Below are 19,022 nucleotides of genomic sequence, written 5' to 3' on the forward strand. Positions count from 1 at the left end.
TGGGGGAGGGAGGCTGTGCCGCACTTGCTGATTCAAAACTGGACGTGACTTCCCAGAGTACCAAAGCTTTTGCTTTTAAAACCGCCCAGAACGGGGAGAGGGTGCTGGGTGGGTGCTCACTAGATCTGGCAGAAACACGTCGGTCACAGGTGTCCTACACCACCAGGGCAGAACCATAAGTCAGCCGAGTCGCCGCTCAGAGCAAACACCGATCAGGACACGCCAGGAACGGGTGCATTGCTGTAACACTCAGGGCTGTGCCTTGGCTCGAGGGCACCGCTCCTGTCAGCGTCAGTGCCAGCCCGCCAGGCTGATCCAGTTCCCTCTGTTTCTGTTGCAGCTCCCCGGGTGCGGCGTGGCAACCAGAGCGTGATCATGGCAGCCAAGGCTTTTAGCGCCTCTGAAGGAGGCCTTCTGCCTTCATCGGCGGGTTTAGTCCTTACTTGCTTGAATGATTCTGATAAGCTAAGTAGATCCTACCCCTGGGGCAACAAGAGGAGGAAAAGTCGTCTCTCTAGACTCTGTCGGCTTAGAGCATCTCTGTCTGGTGAGCATTGTACTGTGAGATTGAGTTTCCATGAAGCTTTCAGATCTTCCTCCTCCCCTTCCCCAAACCTAGAGGTGACAGCATTAAGTATCCGCCAGGATACACTTGTTCAGTAAGCACCTGAGCTGTGGATTACTGCAGGCTGGGAGAGTTTACAGGGAAAGCATTACTAGATAGGTGCTCTGCACTTGTACTTGTCCCTGGGCAACTTTTATTGCCTGCCATATTGGACCACCTTGCCATCTTCTATAATTATCTAAACCACAAAAGATTTTCAAATGAGGAGAAAGATGTTGTTATGCTGGATTCTGTCGGTGTGTTCAGATACAGGTCTCCTTGTTTTATCGTGGTATGTTCATGCTATGTGCACTGCATAAAATCAGAAATGTCCTTCTGATGAGTTGTTCATAATGCTTCTTCCAGTACTGCTAAACCTTCAAAGCTCCTTACTGATTTGGGATTGGAGTGATGGTGTTTGGCTGCTTATGCCCCCTCTTAGAGAAATGTTCTTTACAGGCAGAACCTTTGAAAATTTTAGTACAATCACTTGGCGTTGTGTAGCTTGAAACGTTGGTGTGAGCTCAGGTATTTCGGTGTGAACAGCTAAATAACTGGCTTCTGACAAATGCAGTGTTTAATAAGGGCTTGAGCGTTTACTGCAATTATTTAATAACCATTTCATTTTTCATTTGAAAGATTTCAAAACATTTTAAAATCTGCTAAGTGAAAAATGAAAGTTAACTAGTCTGGTTGAAACTTATGGATCTTGGCAAATTTTTTTAATCTGTGGACTGATTTTACACGTTCCAGTGGCTGTGATTCCAAAAGATACATTTATTAGAAGTGTGTCTGTTTTATTTTTTTAATTCATTCCTCTGACACTCCTGGACGGTTACAGCTACATTGCTGATCTTTCTCTTTTCCTAGGGGAGAAATGGAGCTCTTACTGTTTGTCTTCACTGACAGCTCGTAACATTTGTTCCAGCAAAACTGGTAACTCATGGGCTCAGTGGGATTCCACCTCTCTCTCTGCTTCCACTGGAAGTTCTGCTTCTTGCTCCTTTTTGCATGCCCCTGCTGTGGAGGAATCCAGCCAGCACCTCACAGCTGCTGCACGCAACCCAAACAAAGCCATCTTCACCGTGGACGCCAGCACAACAGAGGTATTTGCAGGACTGCCTGCTGCACTCAGCTCTCTGTAACTGGTGCAGGCTGTATGACATCAGACAGGCTAAAATGACTGTTATTCCTACGTGTAATCGGAGTGCTATGAAGGCATTTTGCAGTCTGCTCCAGCTCAGCAGTCTTCTAAAGGCTGACGACGAGTTTATTTCCATTGCAGGTTGTAGTTAGCAAAATATACAATACAATGGCAGAAGCATGGATGTCTTGAGTCTTTTTTCAAACAGCCCAGGGAGGTGGGCTCCCCATTCCTAGAGTGTTCGAGGCCAGGTTGGACGGGGCTTGGAGCAACTTGTTCTAAAGTATCCCTACCCATGGCAGGGGAGTGGAACTGGATAGTCTTTAAGGTCCCTTCCAGCCCAGATTATTCTGTGATTCTATGATTCCATAAGAATGCAGCTGTAAAGTGGCATGAGGGAAGAAAGAAAAAGCAAAATGTGCTTCAAGCCTCCTCTATGTAAAGTACCAACCCTGGGATGTGTTTGTGGTAGCACAAGGTCTCTTTATCTGCCCCAGTAAATATGCCTTTTATGTTGGGAAGTATTTTTCTGTCCTGAAAGGAATCTAAAATTGAATCCTGACAACTTTAAAGATCTGTGACATTTTTTAGCTTGAACTGGCAGTTTGGGTTTACCCCTCTTAAAGGCATTTAATCCTGACTTGCTCTGTGAACACAGACTCAAGTGTGTCATGGCTGGTATAATCACTGCACACTTTAGAGGCTGGACAGGATTTTATGGCTTGCCCAGGCTTTGCTTGCAAGTACAGCTTTGTAGTTTTACTTCCATGGATGTAATGATTTACAGTTAAAAGAAAACAGTGTCTCAAAACTTCCTAACCAAGAAGATATGTCCTAGAGTAAGAAGCTTTAATGAACTCAGAATTCTAAAGAACCACTCCATTTTCACTAAGAGGAAAGGATATTACAAGACATTAAAGCAGCAACCTGAGGACATGATGGTTTATTAACGAAACTTACAGCTTTTATTCTTTGTGTTGGTTTGGGTTTTTTCTGTTTTGCTTTTTTTTTCTAGATCTTAGTGGCTAATGATCGAGCCTGCAAGCTGCTTGGGTGCAGTAGTCAGGAACTCATTGGTCAAAAGCTGTCCCACTTGATATCCAAACCCAGTCAAGAGGTGTGGGAAGCTGTGGGTGAGGAGTACCTAGGAACTTATGAATGGTCATCGGTGGTTTCAGGAACTGTGGTACGTGAAATGTTCAAGGGAATATTCCCCACCATCTCTGAATTCCCACATCTGCAAACTTTTAAACCATGACTTGACCAAATCAGAACTTAAAGCACATTAGATTTTAAAAAAACCTTTAAATCAATATAATTGCTTAACATGGAAAAAGTCTATTATGGAAAAGTTCCCAGTTGTGTGGTCCTTAAAAATATATTATAAATTGTCTTAAATTGCATGGTGCATATTATAAAGTTACAAACCAGTGAAATATCTGTGCCAAAACACCATAGTTTGTGCAAAAGAATAGAATGGATATTTTTCCTAGAATGGGGTTGCTTATAAGAGAACTGCATGAGAAATGTCTCAAAACTATTTTCTTTTGCTACTGTTGTGAGCTGTCAGTAGAAAATCCTTGGAAAATGAGCTCATATTCTTCCTGGTGTGTTATTTTTGTACTGAAATTGTCAGTATCTTAGAGCTTTATCTTCCTGAATCTTCAGCTGGATATGGGGGGAAAGAAAAAAACAAAAGTTTGATTCAGTGAAACCCAAGATAAAAATCAAATATCTGGTAAAGGCACTAATTCCAAGCCATTCCAAGTACTTTATAGGAGTCACTGTCTAATTCATAAACCCATTCTGTCAAAATCTCATAAAAGGCTTGATATAAACCTTGCAGGCTATAAGATAAATAAACACTTTCTGATCTGAGAAGAATCTGCTCCCGTAAGAAGTTAAACCACTGGATTTTGCATCTCAAAGTAAGAACTATGTTACTAACGTGGAGTGTTCATTTGCACCACTGGGCATCCTGAGAGGCTTCTCTGAGAGGCACTTCTCACTGAATGCAAGGTGTTAGAGTGGCTGAAGGAAATGCCTTTAGTCTTCCTCAGGCAGGGAGAGATGATATACAAGTAACATTTTGTGTATGATCAGTGATTTATTTTCAAACCTTTTCATCTCTATGTTAAAACTGTGTTTCTTCTCATAAAATAATAGGAAGTAGCCGAGAAACAATGTTTTTCTAACAGTGACAGGGAGATATCTTGCCTCAGTACCTTACTCTTCTTTGAAATTCTTGCTAAGTAACCACAGTCTGAGTAAGTGGTGTCTCCATCTCTGCTTCCTGGGGACAGATGGATGTTAGAGGCCACCTCAACGAGAGGATCCCTGTCTCAGTCTGGCAGAGGCAAATAAGAAGCAAGGACACCCAGCGCTGTGTGGTTGTGCTGGAACCAGTGGAGAGACTTTCAGCTTCTGTTTGCTTCAGGGCTGACGTGAGTGTTGTCCTAACAATCAAATGACGTTGTGATGACCAGTTTATGTGTGAGCTGAACGTATCTAAAAGGCAGCAGGCACAGGTGACTGTGAACACGGGCTGTGCCCATAGCAGTGCCTGAAACCGGGACTGTGCACGCAGGGCCTGGGCATGGATCTCCCATGTGGCTCTCCTTGATGTGTTTTGCAACCCACATGAAGTTATGCTGTCTCTCCTCAGGGACATCTTACACTTGGGCAGTGTTGGTTTGGCCGGGGGTTGGTTATTTGTGGTGTGGGTGCTCTTGTGAAGGGATCAGCTTGCTGAGGAACAGTTCTGTGAGGAGTGCTGGACTCCTCTGCCTCTCCCCCAGGAAAAGGGCAGGCTCCCTGCACAGTGATGTCAGAGTATTGCATTATGCTGTGTCTGCTTTTATTGAGTGAGTTGTGTCCACCAAGGGACTGCAGAATGAAATTTCCTTCCATTGCTTAGATGTTTGCAGAAACCGTTGTCAAAGGATTGAGTGGACTGTGGCTAAAATGCTAAAGTTTTAACAGTCCTGTAAATTTTCTTCCCAAGGGGGAGATTACATCATGTGACCTCCTTTTTGCCCATCTCCATGGCTACCCAACATTGGAAGAAGTAGTTGGGCTCCACATAAAGGACCTGATTCCTTCTGTGCAGATCCCTCCTCTAGGCAAAAAAATCCCAAAGGTACAGTATAAGCACCAACCTTATTTCTTCCATAGCCTTCCCACTTGGAACACATGTGTGCATGCCATTTTCCCTCCTCATGTAACAGAGAAGAGCTTTTTCAGAGAGAACCCTAATTCCCCTGGAAAAGGGTTTGCTGCTTATTTGTGGAGCTGCTGTCTGAAGAGTTCCTAACTAGGAATGAGACCAAGCCTTGACCTCTCACTGTGGAATCTGTCCTGGTGAAAGACACTTTTCTCCAGTACTGTGGCTTTTTAAGACACTCTGCTGTCTCTGTAAGCCCTCTAAGGTTCCTTTGAATTCTTTAGTTTGTTTTAATCATGTCTGTCTGAGGAGTGAAAGAATACCCAGATGTTGCAAATGCCATGAAACTGGGCATCTAGGGAGTTTAAAGAGGCCTTCTCCTGAATGCTTAATTTGCTGAAAAGCTGCAGTATGGGCTGGTCCTCATCATCAAGATATTTATCTAGGAGTTCAACACTGGGTTCCAAATCCTTAGAAAACCAGATATTGTTCATTTTGATATTCGCAGGTTCGGTTTGTTTTTCTTTTCCTGCTCCTTTTTCCTAAGAGTTCCTGTGTCATTTTATATGAATACTGGAATAAAGCAAAAACATTTGGTTAGTTAGAGGTTTTCTGTTTGAGTTTTGGTTGGTTGGTTTTTTTTTGCTTTAATTTAGAACCTCAGGACCCAGCGAGCTGCAGGCCGATCCAGAGAGGGTAACGTGTTTCCTCTCAGTTTAAAGCTGCAAGCCAGCCTTCTGGAGGAGGACCAAGGAAGGCTGCAGAAGGATGGGATTCTGCAGACAGAAGGCTCTCTCCCAGGCTATCAGTACTCTGCTACAGTTGTGGTTTTTTCCACCATCAGTGGTCTTATTACTGTCCAGTCAGATGGAATCATCTGTGGCATCGACGATAGTTTTGCTTTAATGCTCTTTGGTTATGAGAAGAAAGAACTGTTGGGAAAGGTAAGATAAGAGGCTTAAACCCTCCCAGAAGACTGCTACATCTGGCAGCATATCCATTGGAATTGTGAAGTTGTCTTTTACACTCCTTGTTGCCTGTGACAAAACCTCTGTGCTCCGTATGTTCAGTAAGTGAGGTGTGGGATGATACAGCACCAATCCCGTGCTGTAATTGCTAAGACTTGCAGTGCTGAGGGGCTAAGTATGGATTTCAAGTAGCCCAAAGCAAACTGCACAGTCCTATGCTCTCCTTTAGTCCTGTGGATCACTTTTGCCTGGCTATCCGTGACAATGGGGTTCATGAACATGGATTGTTAGCATTTGCCCCCGTTCTGTGAGCGCTGGCTTAGCTTTATGAGGCTTCATTCTTTGTTTTAGAACATTACATTCCTGATTCCCGGTTTCTATAACGACATGGAGAGAAGCAGTGAGTGTTCCTTGCCTTTCCCTCCTCTGGATGACTCCACGGGGACAGAGGGTGAGTGCCTCTTTGAAGGTGTTGCTGCCTGCCCTCCAGCTGGCTCTGGCTGCTGTAAGGAAGGGAGAAAGAGCAGGGACTAGAGGTTCACCTGCAAACATGGGGACATTCTTCATAAAAGCAACATCCCTCCATGCAGTTTTTAAATTGGGTTTCCACTATAACTTCAGGTAAAGAGAATTATTCACCTAAGATTGTGCTTCTCTCTTTGTTGCCAGGAAGATGAATCTGAATATCCAAGTTGGAAGTTACACTGTCAATAGAGAATGCTTTATATTTAACAAGCACTTCCCCTCCCTCCCCTACTAGGATCCTTCAGTATTTTAAGATGTGTAAAATACAGCTTTTGTGACTATACTGCAGCAGGGCTGTAGATGCTTAGGATCAATATTTTAAGGGAAAAATCTAATATTCTTCTGAATTGGCTTGTGTTGCTGGCTAATATTCAATGTTATGTTGCTGTGGTGTTTCAGTTAGGGAAGCATCACATATTCTTCTGATGCAGTTTGCTGCATTTATGAAAAATTTATCAAAATTATAGTTCTCTAAACACAACAGGAATAAACAGAAGCAAGGAAGCCTCATGTTTCCAAATCTGTCTTTCCAGCTAGCTCACCCGACACAGAGAACAAGTGCACACTTTCATCCATATTGCAGGAGATCTCTTCTGCTGTTTTTGTCTCCTCTTGTTTTTTCCTCCTTTTCTTTTTTTCCCCCTTTTCTTTTTCTCTTTGCTTAGAAAGGCACATCTGCATTGAAACCAATACACCCCACTGGAACAAAGAAGAGTTCCTAGACGGTTTCTTAGGTAATTCCTTGATGAAATGATGCCACTAATCTAGGAATAATTCACTTCTTCAGTGAGGAAGCATTGTTGGCACTCAGCTTTTACTAATGGAAGGATTGTTCCAGATTCAGATCTCGTTGCTCATTACTTTCTTCTGCAGCAACAGTACTTGGTTTACTTCATCTTTCAAACTCATGTTTTCGCTTCTGATCTGTTGTCACTGGAAAACGAAAGAACTTTGTGTCCTGTTCTTTCAAACATATTTAGATGGTGTACTTTTTTTATCTTACAGCTTCAGTGAATTATATAAATCCAGTACAAACCTTGTAATTTTATGTGTTGGGAATGGACAGTGTTTGTGTGTGGTTTGGACTTTTTTTTTTTTTTTTTTTTTTTGCTGCTGCTATTTGTATGATCATTTTAATTCCAGTTTCTATGTGTTATTGGCCTTTTTTTAGGTCTCTGAACTTCAACTCAAGTAGCTAACCCATGATACCAATACCTGTCCAAGAGCTCTGATAGAAAAGCAAATTTTGTCAGCCCTAAAACATGTAGATTGCTGCATGTGATGATTTTTAAAAATGAAGTAGAGTGGAATGCTCATATTTGGACTGTTTTGCCTTAGTCAAGCCTTTTATACTCAATTCCTTAGGGACAAGACAGACTGAGGCAGTTCCAAGTTTATTTTTAATCACTATAGCCTCTGAAGACTAAATATAACAGGTTAAGTTGGTATGGTTTTGTTTCCTCTTTGGTACAGACAGCAGCTCCTTGGCTGCATCTTTAGCACACCTTCTGTCACGAGATGAAGAGCAGAAATTGGAACAAAGACACAAGGGTGACAAATTAATACATGATGAGAATAAACAAAAGAACGGGACCAGTTTCTTTTCTCCTCCCTCACCTCCTGAAGTGGCATCCACCCCCACTAATAGGTAGGCACTTCATGAACTGCATATTCACTTGGGAAAATGAAGAGCTGTGGTGGCAATCACCAGCAAAACCTGTTTTTTTCACCAGTGTGATGTCTGTGGGAAGGTGCAACAAGGGCCTTCCACATTTTGCTGTCTTTAGAATCTGAGTGCTGTTTGCAAGACAGGCTGAGCTTTGCCTACCTTAGGTTTTTATTTGGATCTGCACAACTCACCATTGTAAAGTTACAGGAATTCCAGCTCTAAAGGGGACCAAATGCTTCACCCAGACTAGGGAAGGTAATTAGGCTCTGCCTTCTCTACATCATAAACAGTGGATGTTTATCTCCTTCAAGCTGGTGTTGCACTGAAGCCAGATTACCTGGCGTGAATTCTAAATGTTATTCTTTTTGGTGCTCAGTGTAACTGTCAGGTCATCCATTAAAACAGGGTACTGTGTTACTGAAGTCCAGCCATTTTTATTCTACCTTTCCAGGTCTTTTTCCTGTTACAAGGTTAGAAATTCTGTACAAGTACATATATGATGCTCATGGTTTACTGTAAGTCAAATTTTAAGCAGTATTTACTGTCCATTTTAAGATATAGACTATTCCAGCACAGTTCTTGCTGCTTTTTAAAGAGACTGACAGTCCCACTCTTGGTGCTCTCCTGGATTTATGTCTCTCATATCATACTTAGGTTGTAAATGCTCTGCTTTATTGTTTTTCTACGCTGCTTTTTTACTAATGGAGATGTTTGCAAAACACCTTGTGCAATACCTTGGACTTCAGTGAACCCTGGTTAAACTGATGGATGGGGACATCCATCTCCTGTTGGACAGAAAAGGGATCTCCTGTTCTCAGAACTGGAAGTATCATGCCATGTGTACTGGCTTTTTTTTTTTTTTGTGATGGGAAACGATCTATGATCTATATTTAGAAATTAAGCTAAGCTAGAGAAGGAAATTATCCATAGGGAAAGAGTGCCATTTGAGTGTACCTGCTCTTATCTGGAAAATTTGTTAGGATTTTGGATGCCTGTGCCAACAGCTTTCTACCTTTTTCTTTCAAACAATTTAAAACAATTGGTGCAGGTTTTAAATAGTGGCTATGGTAACAAGAGTAGGTAGGATACAGCAGGACAGTTTTCTCATTCTTTTGGCACCATGATGTCGCTGTCAGCTTTGAATCTTTGCAGTGAGGACAGCCTTGCTTACTGATGGGCTGTCAGCCCACCAGAGAGCCTTATCCCAAAACCTGCCTTGACACAATCAGAGCAGTGGAACAGTGTAGAACAGTGGAAACTTCAGGATCAAATAATTCTCTAAAGATGCTCTCTGGTTGCATGTTAGTTCTAGGCTAGAAGACATTCTAAACACCTCATCCTATGGCCCAGTGAAGCTGCCTTCTGTTGTTACCTGTAACTCACCTGGAACACCAACAATGAATGAGCCATGGCCAGGGACAGCACTGGACTGCAGACAAGACTTCCAAAGCCACGTGGTTACAGGTCAGGCATCAAAAACAAACTCGAGGTGTGATGCAGAGCATTCCAGCCTTGAGCAGGTTGCTGTTGAAAACTGCCTGCTAAATGATGCTCCAGCCTTCTTTGCACATGAAAGAAATACTGTCTATGATGTTTGTCCAGCAAATAAAGTGGGTCACAGTGCTTCTGCACCAGGAGTTGCCACAACCTCTGAAGATGTTAAAGAATCAGACACTGAACTGAACTGTATTTGCTCTGGTCTTGAGGTACTGGGTCTGAACACTTGTGTCAAGGGGAACTCAGACAATTCTTTAGGTATTGCTGCAGCTCTTGTAGGAGCATGCTCGTCTGATGCAGTAGACTCCAATATGCTAACTGAGACAAACAGCACTTTTTCTGCTGGTCAAGCAAAGCAGCTGCTGAGTGGTGTTGCCACAGAAGCTGGTTCTGGGTGGCTGGCCTTCCAGGGGCATTTGCAAAACTCTGAAGAATCCTCCAAAGCATTTCCTGAGACAGCCAAAACTCTTGCAGAAAGCGTGGGGCACGACGCCGGCAGAAACCCCCAGAGAGGCAAAGGGGGGCCTGAGGAACTCGGTCAGCTGCAGGGGCAGCAAAATATGGAGAGGAAAGTAACATCAACCCCGGTGAAACGAGAAGGGAGGCTCAATCCAGCAGCTCCTTTGGTCTGGGAGATTCTGGAAGGCAGCTACGCTGGGAATTGCTGTCACAGAGACGGTTCACAGTTCAGTAAGTTAAATCTTCTCCCCTTCCCAAAACTTTTACCAGGGTCCTGTTTTTCACCCACATTTTTGCAGAAGGCAGACAGTTCTGGTTAGAAGCTCACAGTGGAGAGGAAGGAAGAAGCATCTAGAAGAAAAATCAGTCTATTTAAGTCTATTCAGAGGATATTAGAAAAGGTGGTATAAATGAATATAAAATACAAAGTTATTAAGAAATTAATCCCTACTTAAAAGTCAGAAATATTCTTAAAACACAATTAAAAAGGTTGAACCTGATAACTTTTTCTTAACAGAAAATACACTGTAAAAAATCCACTGTAAAGCTGTAAAATCTCCATTTTTATGTAATTTAGAATAACAATACAAAATGAATAATCACAATTGGACCCTGACAAAAGTTTCTGCTGGAGGTGGGAGCTGTGGAGGTAGCTGATAGGTACCTCTAGAACAGCTATGCTGGTGTCAGCCCCTCTGATGGTTCTTTAGTGAGCAGGTGTTCCCCAAATAAATAGCTCTTTGCTAAGAGCTCAGAATTTTGTCTGTGGTCTTGCTAAACACTAAAGTTGCATTCTACCGTTTTAACTTCCTCACCTGTTCCTACAGGTATACTCTTTGAGGTGAAATGTGCAGAACTGCAGGACCCCACTGTACTTTTCTGTGTCTGGGTGGTGAAAGACCTTTCACAGAGCCAGAAGGAAGCTGTAGCAAAGACTCAGCTTTTGCTCTCCAGCCTAGCAAGCTCTGCCCAGTCTGTTGCTGATCTTTCTACAAACAGTCTTGGAGAAGTAAGAAATCCTATCTTTGAATACCTGAGCATTTCTTTCCTTGTTTGATTGTTAAGTTGAAGCTCAAGTCAAAAAGTTTTTCAAATTAAGGTCGCGAGGTGGTGGGGTGGATATTTCTGTTTCTTTGTTTTCCTACTTTTATGTTAAAAGGAAAAGGTTTCAAATTGCTATTTTGTAACATTTCTGGTGTGCGGGTTAGTGTAGTTACCTTTCCAACTTGAACAACACTGTTCCAAACTGCAGGAGACTCCAAGGAACTGCTGTGTATTGAAATGTACTGCAGATTAGACCTGTACTTAACTTGTCTGGTGATGGTTGTCGCTATCATAACCAAAGATTTCTCCTTTTAGCAATTCCTGCAGATGTGTCTGTTCTTTTCAGTATTTATTCATTTTATAAACGTGATCCCGTGGCTTGCTCATTTTGTTTTCTTGCTACTGTAACCTGTATATATGTACCTAGGCCATCAGATCAACTTCTCTTTTCAATAATTCCCGAAGAGCTGAAGAGCTTGAAGGATTAAGAGCATGTGAGGGAGAATACACAAAAAATTACAGCACTCTCAGTCTTATTGGCAAAGGCGCTTTTGGCTTTGTCTGGACTGCCAGGAGCAAGAAGGATCATCAGGAGGTGAAGTATTTCTTTTAGCTCTACTGCAGTAATTATTTAGGATGAAAACTGAAAGGTTAGAGTGTTCATATTCTGTCAACACTGCACTATTAAAAGCTTCTGTTTTGTAGTTTGGGGTTTTGCTTTGTTTAAACAGAAATCTGAGAAAGCAAACCTCAGGGAAACAGGACAGCAAAATATTTGCATTGATGTATGAATGGGAGACAGCAGGTGCAGAATGAGCTAATGAACTGATGAATGTAGCTAATGAACTGATGAATGTAGCTAATTGGACCTGTTGAAAGAAGTTAACATAAGCTAAACAGAATTACAGGTTTTTATCTTCTGTTACTAAAGAAAATGGCAAACCTCAAAGTCTTTATCCTGCCATGACTCAAGGATGTGCAGTAGAGATGTTTATGTTATGGGACCCTCTTCTTTACAGCAGAAGTATCAGCAGAAGTATCTCACGTTTCTCTGCATGGATGTTAAGTGCTCATTTCCCTCCATTGTACCCCTGTGCCACTGCTGCTGTAACTGGTTGATAAGACAGCTGGCCTGTCAAAGCCTTTGGAATTCAGAACAGCGATAAATACGTGCATTTATGTGCATCATTTGGCTTCCAGGATTAAATTACTTTAAAGGTGTTTAAAGATACTGTAGCTATTCACATTGGGTTGCTTCTATCCTTCTAGTAATATGAGTGACTGAGTTCCTGGAGATTAACTCACCTGACACTCAAAGCGGTGCTTTTGCAGGCGATGCTGAATGCTGTTGTCTGTGTAGGTTGTCGTGAAGTTCATCTGGAAGGAGAGGGTGCTGGAGGACTGCTGGGTCGATGATCCTGAGCTGGGGAGAGTCACTCAAGAAATTGCAATCCTGCTGAAGCTGCAGCACCCCAGTATCATTAAGGTACAGTGGCTTGGAGTGAATGCAGTTTGCATCAGGTGGTTCATTTGAATACTTGGTGTCTCCTGTTCCTCTTCAGGAGTGAAGTCTCCTGCACTGAATCTGCCTTTTCAGGAAAGAAAGGAACCTATCTGTCCTGCTTTGTTTAGGAGTGTGTGTCACAGCAGACTATCGCTTGCTTTGACACTTTTACCCCAAACTGATCTGAAGATGTGACTCTTAACAGAAAAAAAGCCTATACACTATTTCAAGATGATAATATGCGTATCTCAGAAGTGTGATGTCACATCTGAACATGTACAACTTCAGTAAATAATCTGGATACATGTCTTGCTTCGTCCTGTTTGGTTTGGGGTTGTTGGTTTTGGTTTTGGGGTTGCTTTTTTTTTCTTCAGAAAGCAAATTCCTCTTAGGTTTAATTCTGCTCTTGGTTTTAGCTCTGTTTTCTCTTCAAGAAATGTTTGTGCTCAGTGAAATGAGACTTTGAAGATTATAATATACATCAATTAAATCTCCAAGAGGAGAGCAGTGTTTATTAAAAAAAAAAAAAAAGGCTGTTTGAGGATGAAGCACATGATTAAACCAGTCTGTTATTTATAGGTGCTGGATGTATTTGAAAATGAATGCTTTTTCCAGCTGGTGATGGAGAAGCATGGCTCGGGTCTGGATCTCTTCACATTCATTGATAATCAGCCCAACTTGGATGAGCCATTAGCGAGTTATATATTCAGACAGGTGAGAACACAAATGCTACATGCAGGTAAGATTTGGCTAATATAAGAACCAGGGCCCTGTTTCACTTCATACAGGCTGATCAGCTGGTGTGCTGAATTGGAGTCATGTTCAATACCTGCAGAACCTTTCCTCGTTAGTCTGTAGGACTGATTGAAATGCTGCCTGAAGAACCCTCGTTAAGGTTTGCCTAGAAACTTGTAACAGAGAAGCCTTTGCAGGACCTTACTGCCTGTAAGGGTTTCCAGTGGAGCCATGGCCCCTCAGCTGTGACTGGGGCAGAACACAGCCCCTGTCACCAGGATGCCATTCATGTAGTAGTCACATTTTCTCTGAGGGAGGAAGAAAGCTCACAGAAGCTGCCCCAAGCTCCACAAAAAGCCACGTTTTCACTTAGTTCACTGCTTTGTTTAGATTGGTTACAGGGGTATAGGGCTCTGTTCTTTAAATCAAGAAGTTCTCTTGGATTTTAGAGTGGCATAACACAAAGTAACCAGGGTAGTTTTCCTGTGAGTCAGGAGCTTGCCCAGTAGGTGATTGAGAGCTGAATTGTCCTTTGTTCAGTGAGTTAACCGCAGCAGCAGTCCCCAAGTAACTCCCCCTCATGAGTTTTGGAGTAAATTCCATGCTCTGTGGTATGCAGGAATAGTTGTGCACATGCTCACCTCCCCCACATCCCTGCTGTGCCCACCCTCCCCTCACCTGGAGTGTTGATGTCCCCTTAGCCTTGTGATGGTTCAGCCCTTTCCCTAACCCAGCCTGCAGTTTGTAGGGCTGCCTTGTTCTCTCAGATCTGTACAGCATTTCTCTGCAGAGGATTATAAATAGAAACTTTTCTCCCTCAGCCATCTGCTTTTCTTGTTAAATGCGTTGCAAGGATCACGAATGTCTCCAAGGTGGTATCATTCTGATGCTGTCCTTAATTATGGCACTAGTGCATGAATTGTGCAGGAAGAGGAATGGAATTTGGGAGCGACTGTATTATTTATACCAAACTGTTCTCTTAAATGCTTTGTCATCCTGCAGTATGGGAGGTTCACAGTAATATCCTTCTGGAGAAGCCAAAAGACCCTCCAAACGAAGCTGGGATAAAAATAGAGTAACCTGCAGGATTGTAGCAGTGAGTTCTGAAGCTTCTCACCAAAAAAAAACCCCAATCACATCATGACTGCAGCATCCCCTCCTCCTGCACATTTGTGAGAGGAGAGCAAGCAAAGCCTTTTGTAATTGTCTCTCCCAAGAGCATTGCAGCACCCGCTGCAGCAATGCTGACAGGCGGACCTGGGATCATTTCCAGTTACCATAATTAGGATGTATATCTTGTTTAGATGGTGTCAAAACAAGCCAAAATGCGACTCTTGGAATACTGCGATGCCACATCGATTATCCAGGACACCTCTGTGTAGTAACACCTAGTTCTTTGCTCCTCTTTCAGCTTGTCTCAGCTGTTGGGTATCTCCACTGCAGGAACATCCTTCACAGAGATATCAAGGATGAAAACATTGTCATTGCTGAAGATTTCACAATTAAATTAGTGGACTTTGGTTCAGCTGCCTACCTGGAACCTGGGAAATTGTTTTATACCTTCTGTGGGACAATTGAGTACTGCTCACCAGAAGTGCTGTCTGGCAAACCGTATGTAACCCTCTGAAAAGTTATTTTTGTGCCATCACACCAAAAACCCATGTGTGCAGGGCTGGAACAGAGAAGCCAAGTTGCTGTGCCGTTGGAACTCTGCTAGAGTATCCAACCACAGGGAACTGCAGCAAGATTCAAGGCACTGCAGTGACAGAAATCGCTTGTGAAAGTTTGAGTGCATACAAAGTAGGGCACTGTGGTGACAGAAAACAGTTGTAAAAGCTTGAATATGTACAAAGTTGTTTCTAAGTCTGTTGTCAGGCTTTCTCCACCAAAAGCTGCTCTTTTAGAGAGGTGGTGTAATCAAGTATTGCTGTCAATAGCACCTGCCTTGCGTGTCTGTGCCTCGTATTCTCACACTCTCATCTTGAGTGTTCTCTCCTTTCCTACGTGCTTCCCTGTACTTGAATTTTTGCAGTTTAATCCTTGGTCATCTCCCCACTGATTTCTGTGCTCCTTGGGACTCGAGGATTCTTCCTTTGCAACTTCTCTTGCTGCTGTTTTGGATGTGCTGCCTGAATCTTGGCTGTCTTTTCCCCCTTCTTTCCCTCTCCAAGTACTCTGTACCTAGCAGCTGGCAGTCCTGTACCTGCTCCACAAGGAAGACTCCCCATCCCAGGGTGGTACCTGCAGTGATTGGATGTGCCTGTACGTATCTTGCTCCCACTTCACTGCTGTTTTCATTGGTCCTTCAGGCAGCTCCTCATAACAGAGTGGGGGGAAGAAGCAATGCCAGGAGGAGAGGTAATTCCCACTGGGAATGAGATGGAAGGTGAAGCGAGCAGCTCTTCCCTGGGAGTTCTCCCTGTTACTGTGTGAAGGAACTGTCACGTTTTCTCAGATGGAATTCTTTTGTTTTGAAAGGGCTGGGGGGACCTGTTTGCTCTTCCAGTTAAATATTTACTTGATAGTTTTGGCTTATGGTGAAGAAGTTGTAGGGGTAAGTTCTCTTGTCACCAGCTTACGTGTGTGGCAGTCTGGGTACATGTTTCACACACTCATCAACAGAAACTGTTTGGCCATTCTGTGGTGGTTTTATTTCCTGGAGAAGGATAATGCAGACTCCTCAAACACATGAGAAACTGCTTAGAATTCTCACAAACTTCCTATGTTAAAATAAAAATTGGGAAAAAGGGCTGCCAACCTCCTTTTTTCTTTTTACTTTCTTTTGCAGATAGGTATATACTTGCAATCTGAGTTTAGGCAAGCTTATCTCTGCACAGGTACCATGGCCCCGAGCTGGAGATGTGGTCGCTTGGCATCACCCTTTACACCTTGGTGCTTGGGGAGAATCCCTTCTGTGAGCTGGAGGAGGCCCTGGCAGCTGTCCTGAATCCTCCTCGCCCTGTGTCAGATGGTGAGCTCTTTCCATTTGCCTTTTTAAAGGAGCTGATCTCTTTTTTAAAGGAGTGGGAAAGTATAAGCAGTGTTTTTTCACCACGAGCAAAGGGGAAGCCTGAAAAGAAGCTCCCCAGTGTGCTCTGTGATGATTTCAAAAGCTGCTCAGTGCAGCAGAGTTTGGGCAACTTGTCAGTCTTTGAATATAAACCATATCTCACATTCCCAGGCTGCCTAAAATACATCTTGAGCCATCCCTCTGCTATCTCTGCCCAGGTCTCATGGATCTCATGGCTGGGCTTCTGCACCCCCTTCCAGAGGAGCGCACGACTCTAGCTGTGCTAGCCGAGGATCCTTGGCTGCGGCAACCCGTGAACCTGGCTGATTACACCTGGGAAGAGGTGTACATCTCTGCTGAGCCAGGTGAGACCGCCTCCTGAAGGCTTCTTCATCCAGCAGTGATTTATAGAAGTCTGAACTGTGTTAGCAGGATAGTTCCCAAACCATGTGTGCCCAGTTTATTAGTGTTCTTACCCAGCTTCAAAGCTGTGAGGCCAAGATTTTAACGTTGTTCAAATTGTCCATAACTCAGAATATATATTTATTGTCTGCTTTTATTTTTTATATGTAGTTTTTGTATCTTTCTAAAAAGTGAATGAATAAATTAGTGATAATACCTCTGGGTGTTTTCTGGAGTTTGTGTGCGCAAAGGAGCCTTAAAAACAGACATGTAATCATGATTTGGGGGCGGGGGGGTGGGGTGGTGATGTCTTTTTTTTATGTCAGAGTCCTCTCTATATCCAGGAAAGTAGTCCTTGATTTTGATGAGACAGAGATGTTGGAAAGAAAAAATAGATTCAACTGAGAGAATTTGATTGAGACACAGGTAACAGGAACATTTTGGGATGCAGCTCAGGGTTAGGCTGCTTGGGAGGAAGTGCTGGGAGAGGCAGCAGTTCTGCCTGGCTGCAGCTGCTGTCTGACAGCAGCTCTGCGGAGAAGCAACAGGATTCAGTTTAAAGCCAGGTAAATTACTAGAGATTAGCTCTGAGTCCGGCTTTGGATTCTGCTGTCTCCATCCGAACACATAACTAGCTGCCTTCCCGGTACACTGTGTTCTGTAGCACCGCGCTGGGGCTGTGCTTCGGCTCCGGCCCGGGCGGGGAAGGTGACCCGGGCATCGCCTCTGCGGGCCATGGGCAGCGGGCACGGCGCTCGGCCCGCGGTACCGCTCTGCTCGGGGCGAGGCAGCCCTGCGTGCCCGGGGAGGCCGGGCCCGGCTCCCACCCCGGCGCTCCTCCCCGTTCCCCGGCGCTGCCCACAGGGCGGGGGCGGAGCAGCGCGGCGGGGCCTTCCCGCCTGCTCCCCGCGGGGCCGGGCCGCGGCCATGGCGGGGCTGCCGCTGCCGCTGCCGCGCGGGGCCGGGCGGGCGGTGCTGGCGGGGCGGGCGCTCCTCGCCGCCCTCCGGCCGTGCCCCCGCCGCGGCTGTGGGGAGGCGGCGGCGCTGCGGGCCATGGGCTTCAGCCAGGAGCAGGCCCGGCGGCTCCAGGGGCTGCAGCCCCGGCTCGGCCCCGAGCGGCGGGAGGCGGTGGCGGCGCAGCTGCTGCTGCTGGGGCTGAGCGCCGAGGCCGCCCTGGCGCTGCTGGAGCAGAGCCCGGCGCTGCTGCGGCTGCCCACGGAGCAGCTGCGGGAGCGCGCCGAGGAGCTGCGGCGCCTGGGGCTGGACGGAGGTAGGGCGGCGCGGGGAGGACGGGGGGGCGCACCGGGGCTCGGCCCGGCCCGCTGACCCTGTGCCTGCAGGTCGGGGCCCGGCCCGGCCCGGCCCGCTGACCCTGTGCCTGCAGGTCGGGCCCGGCCCGGCCCGCTGACCCTGTGCCTGCAGGTCGGCTGGAGCGGGCGCTGAGCCGCTGCCCCCAGCTCTTCGCCGTGCCCCGGAGGAGGCTGGCGGCGGCGGTGCGGCTGCTGCGGGAGCGCTGCCTCTTCACGGCGGAGCAGCTGCGGGAGGTGCTGGGCACCTGCCCCGCCGTCCTGCTGGAGGAGCCGTGCAGCCTCCACCACCACTTCCAGGTGAGCATCGGCATCCCTCTCCCTGCCGGAGCCTGCCGCGGGGATGGGACTGTGCCTGACACAGCCCGTCCCGCCCGCAGTACGCTTACTTCAGAATGGGAGTCCGGCAGAAGGAGATGGTGAAGGCTCGACTCTTCCAAATGCCCTTTGCCGAGCTCCGAAACCGGCACATCTTCCTGGAGCGCCGAGGGCTCTACGAGACCCCACACAAAGGGCAGATACAAACCAATAACCCAAAACTGAAGGACATCCTTCAGCTCTCGGAGAAAGACTTTCTGGCCAGCCTGGCCTGCTCTACCCTGGAGGAGTATGAGGTCTTCAAGAAGCTGCTGGCTCGGGAGGAGGCAGAAGAGGGGAAGGAGGAGGAGGTGGATGCACTATATGCAGAGGAAGATGATGATTTGGACAGTGAAAGAAGTAAAACAGCCCCGGAGTGAGGAGGTGAGGCTCCGAGGTGCCTGAGCCCTCCCATGCTGGCACACTCCCCCACCCCATTGCGTACCCATGGGTGCTCTGGGCTCCCACCCAGCATCAGCAAGAGCAGTGGTGGCTGCAGGGCCCCATGTGTGGGGCACCAATAAATCCAGTCTATCAAATACAACACCACTCATTCTTCCTCACTGACCACTGACCAACTACTTAAAAAAAATCCAGTTTCCATAAAGTGTTTTTATTTAAAAAAAAACAAAAC

At 45.4% G+C, this 19,022-nt stretch overlaps 2 protein-coding genes across 6 annotated transcripts; both read left to right on the top strand.

The window, feature by feature from the left end:
- The first annotated feature begins 27 nt into the window (after positions 1–27).
- PASK (PAS domain containing serine/threonine kinase) lies at positions 28–16,958 on the top strand. Of its 5 annotated transcripts, none has more exons than XM_051782381.1 (17): positions 28–547; positions 1,475–1,710; positions 2,764–2,934; positions 4,052–4,192; positions 4,753–4,887; positions 5,568–5,855; positions 6,231–6,330; positions 7,878–8,052; positions 9,380–10,260; positions 10,857–11,038; positions 11,501–11,668; positions 12,434–12,559; positions 13,157–13,291; positions 14,724–14,923; positions 15,345–15,574; positions 16,150–16,283; positions 16,541–16,655. In XM_051782381.1, the coding sequence occupies exons 1-16, from the start codon at positions 376–378 to the stop codon at positions 16,257–16,259; spliced, it is 3,450 nt and encodes a 1,149-aa protein (XP_051638341.1). In that variant the 5' UTR covers positions 28–375; the 3' UTR covers positions 16,260–16,283; positions 16,541–16,655. The 5 variants fall into 5 exon arrangements, with proteins under 5 accessions (XP_051638341.1, XP_051638344.1, XP_051638342.1 ...); XM_051782384.1 differs by lacking the exon at positions 15,345–15,574 and adding an exon at positions 15,622–15,698; XM_051782382.1 differs by lacking the exon at positions 15,345–15,574 and having other exon boundaries at positions 16,541–16,958.
- A 693-nt stretch (positions 16,959–17,651) lies between these two features.
- Positions 17,652–18,932, top strand: MTERF4 (mitochondrial transcription termination factor 4). Its single transcript, XM_051781280.1, has 3 exons — positions 17,652–17,994; positions 18,147–18,331; positions 18,412–18,932. Exons 1-3 carry the CDS (start codon positions 17,652–17,654, stop codon positions 18,766–18,768), a joined length of 885 nt encoding a protein of 294 aa, XP_051637240.1. The 3' UTR covers positions 18,769–18,932.
- Positions 18,933–19,022: the final 90 nt, after the last annotated feature.

This window comes from Manacus candei, unplaced genomic scaffold (assembly GCF_025592945.1).
Source record: "Manacus candei isolate 608988 ecotype Guabito, Panama unplaced genomic scaffold, ASM2559294v1 h1tg000015l, whole genome shotgun sequence".
Classification (NCBI taxonomy): Eukaryota; Metazoa; Chordata; class Aves; order Passeriformes; family Pipridae; genus Manacus; species Manacus candei.